At 51.4% G+C, this 16464-nt stretch overlaps 1 protein-coding gene across 11 annotated transcripts in view; it reads right to left on the bottom strand.

Moving 5' to 3' along the window:
• Positions 1–242: 242 nt before the first annotated feature.
• PTPRU (protein tyrosine phosphatase receptor type U) overlaps positions 243–16464 on the bottom strand; it is a 298799-nt gene continuing 282577 nt past the window's right edge. For 8 of the 11 annotated variants that reach the window (XM_043532241.1, XM_043532239.1, XM_043532240.1 and 5 more), the window contains 3 exons: positions 12455–12612; positions 9849–9984; positions 243–971 (listed from right to left, as the gene is read on the bottom strand). In XM_043532241.1, the coding sequence (XP_043388176.1) occupies positions 909–971; positions 9849–9984; positions 12455–12612 (357 nt within the window). In that variant the 3' untranslated portion in view covers positions 243–908. The remainder of the gene's footprint in view (positions 972–9848; positions 9985–12454; positions 12613–16464) is intronic. The other 3 variants (XM_043532242.1, XM_043532243.1, XM_043532238.1) reach the window with 1 other exon arrangement.

Below are 16464 nucleotides of genomic sequence, written 5' to 3'. Positions count from 1 at the left end.
CGGGAAGGGCTAAGAACTAGCCCTCTGAAAATCAGGTGCCTTTAACGTACCTTGTTGTGGGCACCCAAAAAGACTGAGGCACCCAAAATCACTTGGCCACTTCAGAAAACCTCGGCAGGATAGCTTAGGCTGGGTGTGAGCACTGGACAGGAGCAGCCGTTATGCCCCTGCAAAATGTTACCCAACCTGGATTCCCCCATTCCCACATCTGCTCTGGGAACACACACAAATAAAATAGGACACTCAGGAAGTTGGCATCCATTAGCAAACATCAAACTCATGATTACAACAGAGACTGGAAATGACACAACTCGCTTTAGTGTCTTCACTCCAACGTGGCTTGTGTCTCCACAGAGGCCAAAGCCTGCAGATGACCTTCTGGGTGCCTCTGAAAAGCTGCTTAGACTTAAAATAAAATTAAAAAAACCCAACTACGGTTGTTTCCATAAATCCTTTGTAACCATCACTGAGAAACAGGCTGGAATTACTCTTTTTTCCCTTCCCACTTTGCCTCTTCTTTCGCCTTGATCTGTTCTGTGCGTTGGATGTGTCCACAGGTGTCCACGGGTGAAGTCCCCTTGCTCGCCCTTGTATGTTTCACAGTCCTGGCTGTCACGGAGGCATCACTGTGGTAATGGAGCAAGTGCTGGCAACCAACCTGTATGAGCTCTGTCTCATGATGTGAGTGGAAAGAGGGCCTGGGAGATGGAGAGCAGGAGGATGAAGATCTAACATGGCCAACATTGCCCCACGTCTTGCCTTTTGTTTTTCATTATTGTATTTTTTTGATTCTGTCCATTATTATTTTTCCCCCTCTCACCAGTTGCACTAGCTCAAAGTCTGAGTGCAAAATGCATGTTTGGCGTGAACCCTAAACAGACATTTGCTTTCCATCTTCCGGCACGATGCTATCTTGTCTCCAGTGATTCCAGGTATTCCAGTGCTATGTCGTAGCAGAAATGATACTGCTCCTTTAAGAAGAAGAAAAAAAGAAATGCGTGAAGAGCTGAAATAAAGAGCTGCCCAGCATAAGCCACTTGTACTGCGCAAGAGGTTTTACTGGTCTTAGAAGCCTATGAATAGAGCAGAGCAGGAACCAGACTTTGCAGTTTCACAATTTTGAAATTTCTGTGGCTCCAAAATAGAAGGAAAACAAGAAATTTCTAAATTTCCTGCAAAATGAAATTCTGGGGAAAAAAATGCTTCAGGTCTATTGAAATCTTCTGTTCCAATTTTGACTTTTCCCCATTAATTAATTCTATTATACTACTTAAAAAATTAAATGAAAGGTCAATTCAAAATGGAGAATCAAAATGTTCTGTTTTCAATAGGTTCAAACGCAATACTTCAACCTTACAGAAATGCTTTTTTCCATTTTTCCTCCCCAAAGAATGTTCATCATTGGTGACATGTTTCCACAAAACATTTCATGTTTGACAAAACTGGTGTTTTCCAATGGGAAAACATTCCTTCCAAGCCTTTCCAACCAGCTCTGCGTATGCTGCGCACTCTCAGCTATGAACTACCTACCTACATAGATCCAGACAGTGCTTTTGGGGAACACTCTCGTAACATTACTATAGGTGCTGGACCTAGGGGTGCTGGGGATGCTTCTGCACCCTCTGGCTTGAAGGGGTTTCCATCATATACAGGGGTTACAGTTTGGTTCAATGCCTCTCAGCACCCCACTATACAAATTGTTCCAGCCCCCCTGAACATTACCTGTTCACGAAAAAATAAATGTATTTGACACTGGTAAAAGGTGCTTGGGGACAGACCTGGGGACTAAGGTCCTGGATTATCCAGCCTGGGCAATGGAAGCACAAGCATCCTACAAATAATCTGATTAATGCAGCTCAACCCTGACTCAGAAGACCTATATCTAGGGAAGAAAGGAGAATTCAGTCTCCGGGGTCCATTCATTTCTCAGCCTCCCTACCAAGACTGCCAACAAGGGAGCCAATTAATGCCAATTGTGGGGGGGCCGGGTTGTCACATGGAATTGGTTTCTCATTAGTGTCAATGGCAGCCCCCACCTGAAACAGGACAAGACACGAGGTCAGCCAGGCGCGGGGGTCTCTGCTGCATCTGCTACCCATCCGAGCCCACCCTTCCATGTACAAAGCAGGTGACTGCATGTGCCAACAGATGGGTGCATATATAAGCCCCACTAAGGCAGCTTAAGGGCCCGATCCTGGAAAACTGGCATCGGAGAGTCTTACTGTTCACATTCAAGGAAGTGAGCCTGAAACAAACTGCTCCCTGCAGCAAAGACTTACAACCTTCCTCTCAGTGCAATGGCTTGGATGCCTGCACCGTAAGCACAGCTGAGTCATTACAGCTCCCTTGGTACAGGTACAGTTAATTGTTGCCTGCACCAGTCTGGGTTTAGTGGGAGCAATTAAAGTACCCTTGTCTGCATACATTTTGTGGCCACGACTTAGGTCCTGTGTGAAAATTTCCCCTGGCTAGAATTGCTACCCTGTGCATTGATTTTTCTATATTTAGAAGATATACAGGATCTTATTTTCCCATTAGAGGAAGGGCTAAAAATAACGAGTTCCTCTGAATGGGAGGATTTGTATATATTTATTTAGCTAGGTCCTAAAGTTTACAAGTATCTTTCTGCCCTGGACATCTTGCACTCTAAGAGCACGGTCGTGCATGAATGCGCCGAGTAAGGCATCAACCCATGGCGATAGAGCAGCCCTGGTGCCTTTAACAGAACGAGCCCTTTTTCCACTAGCAGAGCATGTGCCCATCGACTTCTCTGGTTCCCAACCCCATTAGGGACTCATCACTCAACCAGAGGGCGTCAGAGCTTGAATCATAGAATCATAGAATATCAGGGTTGGAAGGGACCTCAGGAGGTCATCTAGTCCAACCCCCTGCTCAAAACAGGACCAACCCTAACTAAATCATCCCAGCCAGGGCTTTGTCAAGCTGGGCCTTAAAAACCTCTAAGGACGGAGATTCCACCACCTCCCTAGGTAACCCATTCCAGTGCTTCACCACCCTCCTAGAGAAATAGTTTTTCCTAATATCCAACCTAAACCTCCCCCACTGCAACTTGAGACCATTACTCCTTGTTCTGTCATCTGCCACCACTGAGAACAGCCGAGCTCCATCCTCTTTGGAGCCCCCCTTCAGGTAGTTGAAGGCTGCTATCAAATCCCCTCTCACTCTTCTCTTCTGCAGACTAAATAACCCCAGTTCCCTCAGCCTCTCCTCGTAAGTCATATACCCCGGCCTCCTAATACTTTTCGTTGCCCTCCGCTGGACTCTCTCCAATTTGTCCACATCCCTTCTGTAGTGGGGGGACCAAAACTGGACGCAATACATCACAAGCAGATGATAGCTGTGACTTCGGGAGGGGGATGAGCCTCGGGACGCTCTCAGAGCAAGGAGGATCCTGTCTGCATGCAATTTCCTTTGCAAACACAAAGACAGGAGGGGGCACAAAATCCCATGCACAGGAAATCTATGTGAGAGTGCTAAGTGCTTCTAAAGCAGAATCCTCCAGTGAGCTCTGTGGGAACCATCAGTGGGCCTACAAAAAGAATTAAATTAGCCGTGTGGAGGGATGGGTACCACTAGGCTGGCCCAGGTGTGGGGGGATCTTAGAATCATAGACTTTCAGGGTTGGAAGGAACCTCAAGAGGTCATCTAGTCCAACCCCCTGCTCAAAGCAGGACCAATCCCCAATTTTTGGCCCAAATCCCAAGGATTGAACTCACAACCCTGGGTTTAGCAGGCCAATGCTCAAACCACTGAGCTATTCCTCCCTCCTTGGGGGGGGGGGGGGTCTAGGGGAAGGAAATCAAAGAGAGGAGGCAGCCGCAGAGATTAAAACCACAGAATGCTTTTGGATTAAGGAAAGGGATTGTTTCCTTTTATAATAATGTAAAAATAAACCCCCACAGGCAGCCAATACCGGGGGGGCGGGGGGGGGGAGGGGGAGGCCCACCGGGATCCGCAGCTGGTCTGAAGTGGAGCAGACCCCCTGACTTCAGAGAGGCTACCCCCATTTACCCCAGTGGGAGATCTGGCCCACAGTGGCTCCATGAGATTGAGTTTCCTGGAGTAGACATTTCAGGTTCATTTAAGGCTGGGAAAAGATTGTGTTCTGATCCGAAATGCTGCTTTTTGGTAATACCTTTGCAATTTAGCCCAATGGACTTGACGACTTCATGCCTGTCAACTGCACCTTTTTATTACTTGTTCTCCCCCCGCCCAATCATGGTTTAATTCCTAATGCAAAGCACATCCCTCCCAAAGCCATTTCAGTTTTAAAGCGAGGGATTTTATAATCCAGGCAATGCAAACACGCTAGCCACCTTGCTTTGAAAAACGCAATGACAACGAACCACTTGGATTCCTCTCACAAAGTGATAAAACCCCCAGCTTGACCCCTATGTAGCTCTCACCCCAACCAGCTGTAGGTAGGTTGGCAACTGTCTAATGGCACAAAACCGAACACCCCTTCCCTGAAGCCCTGCCCCTGCTCGCTCAATTTCTCCCATCCTCACTCACTTTCACCAGGCTGGGGCAGGGGATTGGGGTGCAGGAGGGGGGTGAGGCCCGGAATGAGGGGTTTGGGGTGTGGGAGAGGGCTCTGGCTGGGGTAAGGGGTTGGGGTGAGGCGGGGGGTGAAGGCTCTGGGGTGGGGCTGGGGATGAGGGGTTTAGGATGCAGGAGGGGGCTCCGGGCTGGGGCCGAGGGGTTTGGAGTGCAGGAGGGGGTGCGGGCTCTGGGGTGGGGCCCGGGATGAGGGATCTGGGGTGCAGGAGGGGGCTCTGGGCTGGGGCAGGAGGTTGGGGTGTGGGAGGGGGTGCGGGGTCCTGGTGGCACTTACCGCAGCTCCCAGGAAGCAGCCGCCAAGTCCCTGCAGACCCTAGGCACATGGGTGGCCAGGGAGGCTCCGCGTGCTGCCCTTGCGCCCGCAGGTTCCCGGCCAATGAGAGCTGTGGAGCTGGCCCTCAGGGCGGGGGCAGGGCAGGGAGCCTCCCTGGCCACCCATGCATCTAGGGGCCACAGGGACCTGGCGGCCGCTTCCGGGAACCACCCGGAGCTAGGGCAGGTAAGGAGCCTGCCTTAGCCCTGGGCCCCCACTGACCGGACTTTTAATGGCCCGGTCAGTACCCTTTTCGACCCTTGCAGCAAGGTCATGCTGGTGGGGCACGCAATGCACTCTTCAAAATGGCATCCTCCATGTCTAACACTGGACAAACGCACGTCTGGTTTTATAACAGTACCAGACAAGGGCAAACCATTTAAAAACTGGACTCTCTTGCTTAAAACTGGACCAGTGGCCTGCAATTCAACAGGGCCAAAGAAAACCTCCATGAACGCAGTTGTTGTGGAGGACAAGACTTACCTTGGCTGCGCTTTACTCTGTAGTGAACTGGGTACAGTGAAGGTGAGAAACTGAGGGGACTGGCTAGAGACAAGCAAATCATGGCCGAGTGCTAGCTCAGGGGTGTCTACTCTGCCGTGGCCAGAGGTGTGGCCACAGCCCGTGTAGACACACCCAAGCTGTCTTGGAGCTGGCTAGCGCCAATAACAGCAGTGAGGCTGCAGCAGCAGGGGACCTGGACAAGTCTGCCTGGGACCCTGGGTACGTACTGGAGTGGCTGCCCCCACGGCCGCAGCTTCACTGCTGTTGTGACTGGAGCTAGCTCGGGTATGTCTACATGGGCCGAAGCCACATCTCTGGTTGCTAAGGTTGCCAACTGTCTAATCACACAAACCCAAACACCCTTGCCCCGCCCCTGCACCGAGGACCCACCCCTGCACCTTCTCCGAGGCCCCGCCCTGGTCACTCCATTTCTCCTCCTTCCATCACTCACTCTCCCCCACCCTCACTTGCTTTCACCGGGCTGGGGCAGGGGGTTAGGGTGCGGGCTTTGGAGTATGGGCGGGGGCTGAGCCTGGGGAAGAGGGCTGGGGTGCACGAGGGGGCCCTGGGCTGGGGGTTGGGGTGTAGGAGGGGGTGCGGGCTCTGGGAGGGAGTTTGGGTGCAGGAGGGGACTCAGGGCTGGGGCAGGGGATTGGGGTGCAGGAGGGGGCTTGGGGTGCTGGCTGTGGGACGGAGCTCAGGACTGGGGCAGAGGGTTGGGGTGTGGAAAGGTGTGAGGAGTGTGGGCTCTGGCCAGGAGGTGCTTACCTCGGGTGGCTCCTGGTTGACGGTGCAGTGGGGCTAAGGCAGACTCCCTGCCTGCCCTGGCCCCGCGCTGCTCCCAAAAATGGCCGGCACATACCTATGGCCCCTGGGGAGGACAGGGGGCTCCGTGCACTGCCTCTGCTTGCAGGCACCACCCCCAAAGCTCCCATTGGCCATAGTTCCCGGCCAATGGGAACTGCGGAGTTGGTGCTGAGGGCAGGGGCAATGCGCAGAGACGCTTTGCCACCTCGCCCGCCCACTAGGGCCCACAGGGATGTGCTCTGTGAAGTGTTCCCCTCCTAACCTACAGCCAGTCACGCCGAAACCACCACTGTCCTCCTTAGAGCAGCTTTAAACCCACCAAGCTGATCCCCATCACAGAATTCGGAGCTGAGGATTCCAGCAGGAGAAAGGCCCCAGGTGTGAGCTACCTGCACCGCCTCCCAGGGTAATACATCCTGCATGGCTTTGTATGAGAGCCCAGACAGTGGGAAATGGATGTCACGGGCACAAAACCCCATGGCCACGTGCCGCTCGTCTTACTCCACCCCACCTTCACCCAGCCTGCTCAGGTCACACAATGTCTGCTGAGGACTGGACGGCAGAAGGGAGGCCTCTGCCTGCCACCCAGCCACACCACAGGCTGGCAGAAACAAAGGATCCACAAAGGGCACAGGAGAGATCCGGAAAGAGACCAATGGCAAGGATGGAGAGGGGAAGAGCTATGGTGAAGCCTGGTTGTTGTGTGAGTTGTAGCCCAATGCCGACAACAAAGTTCTTAGGGTTGAAGGCAGAAGGAACCATAAGAACATCTAGTCTGACTTCCTGTATAGAACAGGCCACTCCATTTCACCCAGCTACCCCTGCGTTGAGCCCAGTCGCTTGGGTTTGGCTAAAGCATCTTCCAGAAAGGCATCGGGTCTTGATTTGCAGACATCAAATGATGGAGAATCCACCACTTCCTTTGGGAGTCTGTGCCAGTGGTTGATCACCCTCACTGTTAAAAAAATTGTACCTTACTTCTAACTGGAATTTATCTGGCTTCAGTTTCCACCCATTGGTTCTTGTTCTGTCCTTCTCGGCTAGATTAACGAGCCCTGTAATATTGGTATTTGCTCCCTGAGAAGGTCCTGATATGCGGTAAAGTCCACTCTCAATCTTCTCTTTGATAAACTAAACAGGTTGAGCTCTCACTGTCAGGCATTTTTCCAGACCTCAAATCATTTTGGTAGCTCTTTTTTGCACTCCCCCCTTCAAATTTTCCACACCCTTTTAAAACTGTGGACACTAGAACTGTATGCAGTTTCCAGCATCGGAGTTACCAATGCCATGTGCAGATATAAAATCACTGCCCTCCTCCTACACGCCCAAGGATCGCATCAGCCTTTTTTGCCACAGCATTGCACTGAGAGCTCACGGTGAGTTACTTATGACCCCCTCAACCCTTTGCAGTCACTGCTTTTCGGATACAGCCACCCATTCTGTAGGTGCAGCCGGCATTCCTTGTTCCAGATGGCCAACTTTACATCTGGCTGAATTAAAACACATTTTGTTTGAACAGACCCAGTTTACCAAGCAATTCAGATCGCTCTGTAGACTGCCTGTCCTCAACTTTGTTTACTGCTCTGCTTATCTTTGCATCATCCGCAAATTTTATCAGCAGTGATTTCGCTTGATCACTCCCCACTGACAGCTACGTCTTGAGATCTGTCAGTTAGCCAGTTCTTACTCCATTTAACATATGCTTTACTGACATTGGATAGTGCTAATTTTTCAATCAGAACATCAATGTGGGGGGAGGGATAGCTAAGTGGTTTGAGCATTGGCCTGTTAAACCTAGGGTTGTGAGTTCAATCCTTGAGGGGGCTATTTAGGGATCTGGGGCAAAAATTGGGGAGTGGTCCTACTTTGAGCAGGCGGTTGGACTAGATGACCTCCTGAGGTCCCTTCCAACCCTGATATTCTATGATTCTAGAGTAAGTCAAAGGCCATATAAGAGTCTAAGTACATTACATCTATGCAGTTACCTTCATCAATCAAACTCATAATCACCTCAAAGAATGAAACCAAGACCTATTTTCCATAAAACCATATTGGCTTATGGTATTAATTATATTCCTCTCCTTTAATTCTTTATTAATTGAATCCCGTATAAATTTTTCCATTATTTTGCCTGGGACTGATGTCAAGCTAGTCAGCCTACAGCTATCCGGGTCATTCCACTTGCCCGTTTTGAATATTGGCACATTAGCACTCTTCCAGGATTCTGGAGCTTCCCCGGTATTCCCAGACTTATTAAAAATTAACATCAGCTATCTCCTCAGCCAACTCTTTTAGGACTCTTGGGTGAAAGTTATCCAAGCCTGCTTCTTTAAAAATGTTTATCCCTAGCAGATGTCTTTCAACATCCTTCTTGAATACCAATGGACTGGAAATCATTCTCCTCCCCCAGACATCATTTTCTTGTGCCACAAACACATCAACATGCTTCTTTCTGAATACAGAACAGAAATATTTACTTAACACATCTGCCTTTTCTGCATCATGATTAACAGTTTTACCATCTCCATCTAGTAATGGGCCTAAACCATTGTTAGGTTTTCTTTTGTACCTACACAGGAGTAGTTAGGTTGTCTTTAGCACGTGGTGTGTACGCAATGGGTTCTGGTGCTCGGAGATAGAAAAGGCAGGGCCACCACAGGCAAACGCAACCCACTGCAGGCCCTGTTGTCCCTGGCAGGATATGAGTGACTCTTCCCACTGAAGTGTAGAGGAATCCCTTGTATCCCACCCAGGAGACGGGTGGGCAGAGAACTGAGCCCCAGTGTCCTGTGTGGATCTGTCACAGCAAGGCCTTCATAAGTGTGGCTCTCATTGGAGCACTGCAGGTGGGATCATGTGGGACCACGTCCTTGTTAAGCACCGTCATCCTGCGCACAATGGCGTGGGAGCAGGGTGGAGGGGTGCAGTCACCACTGGCCCCACTGTGAGGATCAGGTCGCCACACTGAGTGGGTGACAAGTCTGCTCTGGTATGGCAACTCCAACGCAGAGCAGTGTCAGACCCAGCAGGCTCAGCCCTAGGGGCCTCCCAGCCCATTCTCCAGTCTCCGTTCACGTAGATCTGCACTCCCTGAGTTTAGGGTATGAACTAACCCATGGGGAAACTCTGCTGAAACCACCAGTTGCACACATCTGACAGTGTGCGCACCAGGCAAGTGCCATCAGAACAAGGAGACCAGCGGACCACGGGGCTTGGCAGGGAGCCTGAGACCAGAAAATGCTCCACAGGGCTGCCCCCCTTTGCTCCTCAGCCAGGACCCCTACTGCTCCTAACCCCCAGGAACAGCTGGAATCATACCTAGTGAATTAATTACAAACCACCGCCCCTTTGTTATTCAGGGGACGAGCCCAGCAATGATACTACGAGGTCATTGCCTCAGACTCTGGGATGCACCCAAGTCACGTTCAGCAAGTGGCTGGGGCAGGGGAAGGAAGTGCCAGGCTGAGACGAATACATCCACGCTGGCTTGGTGTTTGTGCCTCCTGGCTCCCCGGTCCAGGCTGGATTAACTGGATCCCAGTGTGCCTTGACACACAGCAGGACTTTCTGATACACAGCGGCAGGTCAAGCGGGAGGCAGGCAGAAGGGACGGGAGGTGTGGGGGGCGTCGTTCAGAACTTACCAAGGTCTCGACCATATTTGGCTTGTAGTTGCGGAGGGTCTTTGAAGCATAGAAAACATCCACCAAGTTGTGACACTTGATCATCTCCAGGATCATAGTAGAGGCACAGAATGTGCCGCTCCGACCACCCCCATTCCTAGAGGGAGACATACACGGAGTCAGTCAGTGGAGAGCCAGCGCACAAGGAAATCCACAGAGCAGCTGCCCCAAGAGCAGCCTCACTAAACAGCAAACCAGCTGCAATGGCTGGCCCCTTTCCCTGGTGTTTGACAGGCTTTAGTGAATTAAGCTCCGTGATACCGGAAGGTAGGAAGTGGGGCATGGAGAGGCAAATGCCAGTGCTTTCAACTTGGGGGCCTTGAGAAGTGGCTTGATATTCAGATCGCAGTGAGAGCTGCCAGCATGCAATCCCTCTGAAAATCAGGCCAGTTCCATTCAGGGTGATTAGTTGCAGGCACCCAGGTGTGCATCAGCACTTGCTGCAGCAGATAATACCTTCCCCTTTTCAGTAATAAAAGACGAACTACTGTCCGAGTGAGGAGTTGGAGAAGCAAGTCAGGGAGCAAACGGATTCATTAGAGCCACACGTCGCCAGGACCGGCCGGACACCCCGGAACACCAAAGGATGAAATGGCTGAGCTACGGACCAAACGATGCAATAGGCTCCTGTACCAGAGGGCTGGTGGTAGCCAGGGTTGTAGCTCGTTTAATAAAAGGTATGAAGAGTGGTCCTGGCAATTTCAGAGGCATGAACCTTCCTTCAGGCCTGCTGACCTTGTTTCCCAAGCACCACAGTGTCTGAGCCCCTCATAATCTTTAATGTCTGAATCCTCAGGATGCCCCCTATGAGGTAGGATGGTGCTGTTATCCCCAGGGGATGGGGAACGGAGGCACAGAGACTAAGTGACTTTACCAAGTCCGGGGTATAGCAGGGAGTTGAACCCAGGCCAGCACTATAACCATGGACCATCCTGCCTCATCATCCTCCTGTTCTCCCTGCCATGGGCCTGTTAAGGAAGTTAAGTAGCTCTGGTGAGCGAGGAGAAGTATCGTCATGATCAGAACCTGACTCAGATGGAAGACAAGGGCTAGGAATTTTCATTCTGGCAGGAGGTTAGCAGTGGGGGACCCCTGGGGTCTGTGGTAGGAGCCTCTCATTGAGACGAGGGACCTCACTTTGCCGTCTCTGGCATATCGGAATGAATTTGAGGGTGGTTTCTTCCAGGAGCTGTTCACACTGCGCGTTTCCTGGCTGGGCCTGCTCTCCTAGAACTCATGGATGGTGGTCTGGGTTTTCCCTCTGCCAGGCTGGGCCTGACTGAACCTCTCACAAAGCTGTGACCTAACACCGCCCCACTGTGATAATGACATTCTTCTAACTCCGAACTGAGCAAACTGGTTCACATGTGGTGGGACGATCATTCCAAGGCTGTGGCCCCATACACCAAGACTCGTCAGAGGCAGTACAACGAGAAAGGCTGGGGTCTTGCAGCTCATCAGGCCTGGACTCAGAGCACTGGGTTCAATTCCTGGCTCTGCCACAACTTCCTATGTAACTGGGGCACATTCCTTTCTCTCTCCATGGCTCCGGTCCCCCTGTGTAAAATGGGGTGGATGATCCTGTTCTTCCCCCGCTTTATCTGTGATGTCTATTTGGGGTAGCGGCTGCCCTCAGAACCAAGTGTATCGCTCATGTCCCATTGTTCTGCTTAGCGCCAAAAGCTACTGGGTACACCCTTCCTCCCCCTGCAAATGCATCAGCCTTGCCAGAGACACCGGCCTCTGATTTATGAGCCTCCACACCCTCCTCCTCGCCTTGCTCCCTCTCTTACCTCCCGGTCTTCATCTCCTCAGAGCGCTGAGGGGGCGGAGAGCCGTATTTTACAAAGGACGCTCTCAAATTATACTTAGGTTAATGAAGACGGATGAGGTTGTAATTAATTTTTGATTAAAAGCTCGCCTGCTGTCCCTGTCGATTTGAAAACTCATTATGCCCAGTGTCTGTGTGCGCGCATGCCTGTATGTGTGCAAATGGATGGAGGACAGTTGAGAGCACTCATAGAGTGCGAGCTCGGTAACCAGCCCTGCTGGAGAGCACGTCACTGCAATCACTCAGCTGCTGCCTGCATCCCCTTCTCCTGAAAAGCCCGGCAGGCTCCCGGGACCCTGCGCAGCGGCTGGGATTGCTGCTCAACCCCACAGCGACAGGAGCAGCTTCCACTCTGGGTGCAGTGGGCCTGGACCTCAGCTGGTGTCCACCGAGCTGAACGGATTGACACCGATTTCCACCAGCTGAGCTCCTAGCCCAGTGAGGTCAGAGCTTTGGGAAGGTGGTTTTTAAATGCCTCAAAACTCACCATAGGGATCAGAGGAAATCCAAGATGGCAGCTGCCAGGTGCCTGCTTGGCGCTGCGCGTGCACGGAACTGCATCAACGGTGGCTTTGCTTAAATACAGACTTCACGCCCCGGAGGGCCCTTGGGCAGCACTAAGGGCGGGTGGGCTGATGGGGGTCGCTCCCCTCTAGCCCTTTGGGCATGTGGGCTGGCGGGAGCCGCTGGCCACCAGCCCAGGTGAGCAGGCTGTTGTTCTCCGGGGGCTACTCACAAGCAGTGCACGATTGTCCTCCCGTTGCCGCTCTCCTCCTGCCACTTCTCCACTTGGGCCAGCAGGTGCAGGAACGACTTCTTGGAGTCTGGCGTGTCCCTGTACGCTGACCACCTCAGGTACTGGAAATGCCGGACCATCAGGTGCCCTTCCTGCAACTAGAAGAGGCCCATTAGTGTGTGAGTATGGCCCCCTCCTAGATGTCTTGCTGGAGAGTCTGGTGGGGGCAAGGGGCGACTCAGGACTTGTTAATGCTTGTGGAAGGGAGGCTTCACATGGGCAGCGCACAGGCAAGTGTCCATCTACCCACCCTCCCCGAATCTCTTGCTATTCAGTCATCTCCCCAGCACCTCTCCTAGTGCATCTCAACCCTGATTTGCACTGCCCTGGCCATTCCAGTCACAACCCACCAAACACAAATGCAGCTCTGACAATGCACCTCAACCTAATCTGTACCCCCCCCGCTATCCCTGTCCTGGGCTCCCTGCAATGCCAATGCACCTCAACCTAACCTGTAGCCCCGCCGCTAGCCCCATCCTGGACTCCCCATATAATGCACCTCAGTCCTGCCACCATAAGTACTTGGCTGAGAGCACCTACACTTATTCATGCTTTGTTCACTGCAAACCTCTTGAAACAAGGCCATCCGGCCAGGGGGCGGAGAATGGTAAGAATGCTCTTTAATACCCTAGTAATCTAGTTAGCTTTGCAACCTAATGCAGTTAGAAGGCTCCGGGAGAAGATGGATTTATATGCACAAAGCTAAGTAAGCCTGGGCTTTAGCCAGATGGATGAGGGGCTCAGTTCTGACTCGGAAGATGAAAATATTCTGGGAATGAAGCCTGGCTTGTGCAATGAAACACCAGGCCCAGCACTCCACTTGGGATTGCTGTTTTCAGCCACAACTGTGTGGGGAGTTGAGGCGGGTGGGTGAAAGGGAAGGGAGAGAGAAATCTAAGGCAGGTTGTTGGATTCCCAGCAAACAGCACTGGATCTCTCGGGCTAGGATCCTAAATACCCAGGTGGGATGGAACCAGGCACCTGCTCTTAGCTCTAAAATCAGCGGGGCCAGAGAATTCCCACTGCCAGGGCCCTGCAATACGGCAGTACAGGCTGATCTCACGTTCACCTCCCAAAGGACGGCACAGTGCTTGGCAAAATCAGATCAACGCATGGTGCGCAGGGCTCGCTTTGCCCCCGCTGATGTACACACAGGGCCCAATTCTGCTCCTTTTTACACAGATGTGAAGCTGAAACAACACCATTGACTTCGGGATTTACACCAACGGCCAGGAGAGGATAATTTAGCCCACTAAGAACTGACTCTCATTCTCCTATCACACTGTGAGCAGCGTCACGTTCACACACATACACCCCCCCTCAATATCACAAGCATACCCACGCACATGGGTCCCAGTATCACACACACCACACAGAGCAGCATCACAATCATACACAGCCAATACCATACCTAGCTCAGCTTCACAGTTACATGTGCCCCTCTCACACACACTTTAGACATAAGACCACCTGGAGCAGCACACACAACTACACTCTCACACAGTGCATTGCCACACGCACTCTCTCCCACTCTACACAGCAGCACCCGGCAACCACCCTCAGACACACACAGCAGCAGCCACACAGACCGATTTGATTCTCTAGTGTAAACGCTTTCCCATTAAAGCAGCCCAGGCAGGACTGCAGAGTTCCGGGGTTTGAAACAGCTTCGTCTAATTCATGATACAACTTTCCAAATCCCAGATAATCTGGGGAAGAGGCGACAATTCAGGAGGTCCTTTCTGCTGTCTGGATTAAAGATCCTAGCTCCTCATTCACCTGGGTTGCTTGTAAGTTCCAGAGAGGATCTGATGTTGACTTCCATGCTGTGACACCCTGGCACCCCAATATTCACCACTGTCGTGTAATTAGGATATGTTTTGTACAAAGTATGCCTTGTGAGGTATCATCCTAAAAGCCTGGATCCGCTAGACATTAATATCTCGTTGGAGTGTACGTGCTATCGTCGTATGTGAAGTTATGAAGTTTGGCTCTGTGTGTGTTACTGAAACACATTGTGAGGGTGAAAACACCCACAAGCAGCCTTCTGGTACAACAGTCAAAAAGCCAAACAATGTTGGTGGCTTGCTGAGGAAATGCACACAAGCACAAGGATTCATAGAATCACAGAAGATTAGGGTTGGAAAAGACCTCAGAAAGTCATCTAGTCCAACCCCCTGCTCAAGGCAGGACCAACCCCAACTAAATCATCCCAGCCAGGGCTTTGTCAAGCCAAGCCTTAAAAACCTCTAAGGATGGAGATTCCACCACCGCCCTAGGTAACCCATTCCAGTGCTTCACCACGCTCCTAGTGAAATAGTGTTTCCTAATATCCAACCTAGACCTCCCCCACTGCAACTTGAGACCATTGCTCCTTGTTCTGTCATCTGCCACCCCAGGAACTATGCACAATAGAAACCTCTCAGAGATAGCACTACACAATGGGAACTGTTTGACACAGCAAAAGAGCTTTCCAGAAAGTGGGAAGAAGATATAAAAGGGGGGAAATGACATCATGAGGGTACCTCACTCTCCCTACAACGACACACCTGGAAACATCTGAGGAACAAAGACTGAACTGGGGGGAAGTGATGATCCCAGGCTAAGGGATTTCTTGCCTGTGTATGAAAACCTGGGAAACCCGAGCTGCAAAGCAAAGGCAGCCTGTGCCTTAAGAATCTGCCAGCCTGTTTATCAGTCAGGGTGAGAATCTGCTAATTCATATCCTACCTGTCTAGTGTGTTAAGATCAGTTTGTGGTTTTGTTTATTTACTAGGTAATCTGTTTTGTTATCCCTTATAATCACTTAAAATCTATCCTTTTTTAGTTAATAAACTTATTTTATGTTTTAATCCAAACCAGTGTGCGTTTGACTAAGGGGCCTGGGGAAAATCTCAGCTTGGTTACCACAAGTGTGCATGGTCCTCTTCACGTCAAGGGAGAGGCGGACCCGGTGTTACACCCATATACTGGCCAGATTGGACCAGGGCAGGACAGTATTGCTCTGGGGTCCTAGGCTGGCAGGCTGGCAGTTAGAGAGCCCACATGTGACTGCAGCTCGGTGTGTCCTTACCCGTGTGAATGCTAGGGAAAGTGCAAGCTTGGAGGGCTTTGCAACTTGTCACAGCAGCACAGTCTGAGAGGAAGCCCAGGCTGGTAGGTCAGAGGGCTCAGTGGTACCCCAGTTCCAGGTGGCAACCTGGGGGGAACCCATCACACATGCCATTTACCTTCCCTCGCTGGTCAGTTTCCACCGTTAATGACCTGCCTGCAGTTATTCTGGAAGTCACCTGCCACACAGGTGCTGGTGGGGAGTGGACATTTTGCTGGCATATGGTACCCATTAAAAATAGCCCCTGGGGCTACAGCAAAGGAAGGAGCCTGAGGGTCAGGGACTGTCTCTGTTCTGATTCAGTTATGCAGGACAGCAAGTGAGAAATCAAAATGCAACTGAAGCACCCAAGCCCGTCAGGCAGGCTCGGCTCTGACATTAAAGTTAGAGGCTAAATGAGGTCAGGGCTTGCTCCAAACCATTGTTAAGTGCTAGCGACGGGCAGACCTCTAAATGATTCCATTCAGACATGCTCCAGAAAGCATGGATGCTTCCCTGAAACTTATCCAGACTTCTTGGGTCTGAGATTTAGGACAGAAATCTGGCCAGAACAGGCCTCCTTACAGGATCTCAACCTTTAAGGCCCTTTACAGAGCAATGTCAAGTGGCTAAGGGCTCATCTACACAAACAGATCATGGCAAGCGGGGTGTGCATCTACCCTACACTAGCCTGCCGCGCTCTGACCGTGTGCACCCCGCTGATGCGCGCGCACGCACACACAAACATGCACACTGCTCTCTTTGAAATAGGACTAGTTCGAAGCGCATTAACAAACGGTTCATGCGTGTCAGCCGGGCGCACATGACAGTTGGGAGAGTGTGGGGTCGATTCACATCC

The sequence above is a fragment of the Chelonia mydas genome, chromosome 19 (genome assembly GCF_015237465.2).
Source record: "Chelonia mydas isolate rCheMyd1 chromosome 19, rCheMyd1.pri.v2, whole genome shotgun sequence".
NCBI classification, from domain to species: Eukaryota; Metazoa; Chordata; order Testudines; family Cheloniidae; genus Chelonia; species Chelonia mydas.
Note: the sequence above shows the minus strand (reverse complement) of the source record. Positions and strands in the feature narration are given on the sequence as shown.